This window comes from Oncorhynchus mykiss, chromosome 10 (assembly GCF_057628025.1).
Source record: "Oncorhynchus mykiss isolate SJ-2025 chromosome 10, ASM5762802v1, whole genome shotgun sequence".
Lineage (NCBI taxonomy): Eukaryota > Metazoa > Chordata > Actinopteri > Salmoniformes > Salmonidae > Oncorhynchus > Oncorhynchus mykiss.
The window spans coordinates 62,341,680-62,347,645 of NC_143031.1; the positions used below are offsets into that span (position 1 = coordinate 62,341,680).

Here is a 5,966-nt window from a genome sequence, read left to right on the forward strand (position 1 = left end):
ATGGCTTTTAGTGGTATCGAAAAATTAGCAGGAAACGTCCACTCCCCAAAGTTGATTTATTGTGGAATGTTTGACTAGTCTTATCTCCTCCACTCCCCTGCAGAGCTCCTTCTCCACAGTCACACATTCTCAGAGGGGCCACTTTATAAGAAAGAGAGAGAGAACTAAAAAACAACTGTGGAATACTAAACCTCTACAATGAATAGATATTGTTAATCTGTAGTCTAGGACCCTATAAATGTAAGGAGGGAGGGATCTTATAACCCCTTCTATTAATACAACATAAGAATAATCAATTATTCTAATACATCAAACATTTTGGTACAACCCTTTTCATCACCCCTAGGTGAACCCGACACATGTTGACTGATGATGGTAATGTGCACCGCAAAGGGGGAATTTGTAGTTTAGACATCCCTTTTTCTATGAATACAGAATTACCAACTCAATAAGCAGTAATGACCCAACGTTGCCACGATTTAGGGATTTACGTCCTGTACAGGTCCAGAACGATGCACCTATTTGATTGTATTTTAACCCAAGCTCAAGATCACAGTCTGGGCATCGTAAAGGACCATAACTGTATTACCATTATTGCTCTTTGTTTTTGTTGTCAATTGTCTGTCAGTGTTGTTTTATCTGTTGTTGTTTATGGATGCTGTGTGGGTTGTCTGCCACCAAGTGGCATGTTTTGTCATGTCCTGCATTTATGTTTTATAAACTCCAATAGAATATATGAAAGAGACAAACTCAATAAACAGTAATGATCCAATATTGCCACAATTTAAGGGATTGTCAGTTATGATCATGCGTTGCCTTTAACATAAAACAATCTCAATATTTGTAGGACCTGCATTTCATTGGACACTTCTTCAGGCATCACAAGCAGCAGATGCAGGCTTTCAGCATACAGCAAACACAGTCATTTTCCTACAAACAGTAAAGTCAATCTGCATTTTCTCCTTTCAACCATTGTCTGGCTTTACTTCATAAACTGGTAGTTGGTATAAATCAAAGTGAGTATGTTTAAAGGCACAATCTGGGACATTTCTTGCTTCATAATGAATTGTCAAATCTGCCAAGACAGCAATTACTTTTTCATCCCAATGTGGAATTAGAATTCTGTTGTTGTTGATGTCAGAAAACCTTCCATACACCTGCAATAGGTCCAAACAATTATAATACTCTTGTTTAACTGTTCAACCTTGATTGAATTAAGAAGGTAAAACAATGTATCAGCCATGTGAAGGGTTAATTCTGTTCCAGAGCAGAGCAGCACTGGGTGGGTAGGAGCATGACAACGTCACTTTGCTAAAGAGAAACTACAGTTGCTAGACGTGCTGTATGTTGCACACCTGAGTAAACTCTAAAACACTTCAGACATCTCTCTTAAACCGCTACACAGTCTCCAATGGTTAATCACAGTATATACTAAAGAAAATCTGAGGACTATTTTACACAGACATGGGTGAGTAGAGATTCACAAGGATCGGTGAATAAATATGACTGTGTACATTTATTTGATGGTAATCTCCTGTTTATATCTACAGTACCTATGTTTAACTATGTTTCGTAAATTGACTAATTTGCTCTGTATGTAGTACGGTTAAACAACTTTTATCAAGATTGGTTAATTTCCCATAATGCCGTGTTGACAACGGCACTGAAACTATCGAGAGCTGACTCATTCCAGGAAACGGAATAGGCTCATTTGAAAAAACATATATATTGTATTAATGACTGATTGATTATAATCTAGAGCTGGAGTCTATTATTATTTTGATCGTAAGGTTTTCTGCAATTTGCTAAAAAAAAAGTTTAACTTTAACTATGCTTTACAGTTTCGACTTTGCTCTCTCTCTCTAGATATGGCTTCCTCCAGCATTCTACTTTCTGAAGACCATTTCCTGTGCTCTATCTGTCTGGATGTGTTCACTGAGCCAGTCACCACTTCATGTGGACACAGCTTCTGCATCACATGTCTCACAAAGTACTGGGATAGAATGGACCTGTGTCAATGTCCACTGTGTCAGGAGAAATTCTACAGACAACCTGAGCTTCGTGTCAACACAACGTTTAGAGAGGTTGTAGAGAATTTTAAAAAGATGAGAGACAGAGGTAAAGATGAATCTCCTCCCAAACTCGGAAAAGTGCCTTGTGACGTCTGCACTGGGACGAAGCTCAGTGCCATGAAGTCCTGCCTGCTCTGTCTAACCTCTTACTGTAAGATTCACCTGGAGCCTCATCAGATTGCCCCAGCCTTAAAGAGACACAAACTGGTCGACCCTGTGGAGAACCTGGAAGACAGGATCTGTAGGAAGCATGACAGACTCCTGGAGCTGTTCTGTAGGACTGACCAGACATGTGTGTGTCAGTTCTGCACTGAGGCAGACCACAAGACTCATGACACTGTCCCTATAGAGGAAGAGTGTGGAGAGAGGAAGGCTCAGCTGGGGAAAACTGAGGCAGAAGTGCAGCAGATTATCCAGGAGCGACTGAAGAAGGTTAAAGACATCAAACTCTCAGTAGATCTCAGGAAGAGAGATGCAGAGAGGGAGATAGCAGACAGCATACAGGTCTTCACTGCTCTGGTGCGCTCCATTGAGAAAAGCCAGGCTGAGCTGATTGAGGTGATTGAGGAGAAGCAGAAAGCAGTAGAGAGGCAGGCTGAAGGGTTCATTAAAGATCTGGAGCAGGAAATCACTGAGCTGAAGAGGAGAAGCACTGATCTGAAGCAGCTCTCACACACTGAGGACCACCTCCAACTTCTCCAGAATTACCCATCACTAGTGTACAAACCTCCACCCACCAAGAACCTGTCTGAGATCAGTGTTCACAGTGCTCTGTGTGTGGAGACTGTGATGAGAGCTGTGTCTCAGCTGGAGGAGACACTGAATAAAGAGATGGAGAAGCTTCCTGAAGTCAAACTGAAGAGAATTCAGCAGTATGCAGTGGATGTGACTCTGGACCCTGATACAGCACATCCCAAACTCATCCTGTCTGAGGATGGGAAACAAGTGAGACGTGGAGACATACCACAGAATCTTCCTGACAATCCAAAAAGGTTTGATCGTTTTGCCATTGTCCTTGGAAAGGATGGCTTCTCCTCAGGGAGATTTTACTATGAGGTGACAGTTAACGGTAAAACTAGGTGGATTTTAGGAGTGGCCAGAGAGTCCTTAAACAGGAAGGGGTCTGTATCACCTAGCCCTGAATATGGACTCTGGTCTGTGGTCTTAAAGGATGGGAATCAATACACAGCCTGTGCCTCCCCCCAAGTCATCCTGTCCCTGAGAGAGAAGCCCCAGAAGGTGGGGGTGTTTGGGGACTATGAAGAGGGTCAGGTCTCCTTTTATGATGTGGAGGCCAGGTCTCATATCTACTCTTTCACTGGCTGCACCTTTAAAGATAAACTCTTTCCCTTCTTCATCCCCAGTAATAATGATGATGGAAAAAACTCAGCTCCTCTCATCATCTCTCCTGTCAATCACACAGGCTGATAAAAAAATGGAGAGAGAGTCATTTTTCGGTTATTGCCATAAATTGTCATTTGTGTTGAAAAATGTTTTGAGCTTGTAATGTACCCTAATGCATCTTTTAACATTTATACAAAGGTATACTTAATGAATACAACACAGCTTTGGTGTCACCCTGTCTAAAAAACAGATTTTTTCCCCCGCTTGGAACTATTGGAAATTAAGCTTTTTCTCCTGACTGTGCATGTAGTTGAATGTGAGAAAGTACTTGCCTTTGAGCTGGTTTTTGGTTTGTGACAGTGAATGTAATAGAGGACGTACTTTTCCTTTGAGCTGGTTGTGGATGTAGGTGAGGATGAGGCCAGGGATCTCCACCAGGGGGATGATGAAGGAGTCTTTGGCCACGTTGCCCAGGTTTTAGTGGGACAGTTGCATCATAGAGGATGGGGTCAGGGCCAGCTGAGATGTATTCCTGATGTCCACCACAGGGTACAGGTAAAGAGGAGTTTGAAATAGTATAAGTGGTACACTACAGACCTGGGTTCAAATAGTATTTGTTTTCTTTCACATACTTTTGCCGTTTGATTGAGCCGGCATGGAGTGCCAGATGGGCAGGGTCTGTACTTTAGGGACTATTCCATTGGTTCAACCGCATCAGGCGAGATCAATGAAGTCCACTGCATAAACATGTTATACAACATATTCTGGGTTGAACTCTGCTTTCATTTATGAATAAATATACACTTCTAGGCAATTCCTTTTTCTACAAACTCAAGCCATCATTTTGGGATTGTCAGTTATGATCATCCATTGCCTTTGACATAAGACAAACTAAGCACTTGTAGGACCTGCATTTAATATGTTCAACTACTATAAAAATTTCATCATCAGAGTAAATGCCTCTTTCATATTTGATCCACTGTAGTAATGAGTAAAATGATCCTGTTAAACCTATTGCACATAGCAATGGTTTCTGCAATGGTTTCTGTCTTCAGGTTTGGTTTTTCAAGTAAAAGTCCCTCCTCCATGAGTCTACAACAATAAACAAATGGAGTGTTAATCTTTACTATTGTCTTCATCAGCACCATCATTTTGGGTGTATGACTCTAGATTATGGAGGTAAATGAATGTATTCTCTGTTGGAAAAGTTTTGTTAACTCACCATGGACTTCATCTCAGCACAGACTCCATCTACATTGGACCGATCCCGTCCCGTCATATTCTTACTGTTCTTGACACACTCCTAAAGAGAGAGATAGAGAGAAAGAAAAGATAACGTGAAAAGCCTGTTGGGTGATGAGATAACAAGGTGAGCTCTGTTAAAAATGTGCAAAAACCGCTATTCGCCATACATAAATGGATTGGTACTCTGCAAAACACCAGTCTCAACGTCAACAGTGAAGAAGCGACTCCGGGATGCTGGCCTTCTAGGCAGAGTTGCATAGAAAAAGCCATATCTCAGACTGGCCAATAGAAAATATAAAAAATTAACACTGGATAGAGGAACTCTGCCTAGAAGGCCAGCATTTCGGAGTTGCCTCTGCCAGTTGAGGACTTGTGAAGTGTCTGTTTCTCAAACTAGACACTCTAAAGTACTCAGTTGTGCACCGGGGCCTCCAACTCCTCTTTCCATTCAGGTTAGAGCCAGTTTGCTCTGTTCTGTGAAGGGAGAAGAACACACTGTTTCACGAGATCTTCAGTTTCTTGGCAATTTCTCGCATGGAATAGCCTTCATTTCTCAGAACAAGAACAGACTGACGAGTTTCAGAAGAAAGGTCTTTGTTTCTGGCCATTTTGAGCCTGTAATCGAACCCACAAATGCTGATGCTCCAGATTCTCAACTAGTCTCAAGAAGGCCAGTTTTATTGCTTCTTTAATCAGGACAACAGTTTTCAGCTGTGCTAACATAATTGCAAAAAGGTTTTCTAATGATCAATTTACCTTTTAAAATGATTTGGATTAGATAACACAACGTGCCATTGGAACACAAGAGTGATGGTTGCTGATAATGGGCCTCTGTACACCTATGTAGATATTCCATAAAAAAAATCTGCCGTTTCCATCTACAATAGTCATTCACAACATTAACAATGTCTACACTGTATTTCTGATCAAGTTGATGTTATTTTAATGGACAAAAATGAGCTTTTCTTTCAAAAACAAGGACATTTCTAAGTGACCTCAAACTTTTGAACGGTAGTGTATATAAGGCTGCGTCACGATTTTCCACCCTTCCTCAAAGTGAGCACAACATTAACTTAACAATAGTGGAAACTCCCTCTAGAAAATGATTACACCAATCCATTGCTTTTAAGTCCATGACAGGTGGAGAATCGGGACGCACCTATAGCCTCCCATTCAGCCTCGCCTCCCTTCCCCTCACCATCAGGGACTTGTCCATGTAGAACACTCGGCTAGGGCTGCTGTCGTTGTGCTTTGTGTCCACGGCGAAGCAGAGGAAGAGCATGTCAACCACAGTCTCAAAGATAG

The 5,966-nt window shown here is 41.6% G+C and overlaps 1 protein-coding gene across 1 annotated transcript; it reads left to right on the forward strand.

Moving 5' to 3' along the window:
• The first annotated feature begins 1,264 nt into the window (after positions 1-1,264).
• Positions 1,265-4,542, forward strand: LOC110534424 (E3 ubiquitin-protein ligase TRIM21-like). Its single transcript, XM_090187385.1, has 2 exons — positions 1,265-1,468; positions 1,867-4,542. The coding sequence occupies exons 1-2, from the start codon at positions 1,465-1,467 to the stop codon at positions 3,498-3,500; spliced, it is 1,638 nt and encodes a 545-aa protein (XP_090043511.1). The 5' UTR covers positions 1,265-1,464; the 3' UTR covers positions 3,501-4,542.
• The last annotated feature ends 1,424 nt before the right edge of the window (positions 4,543-5,966 follow it).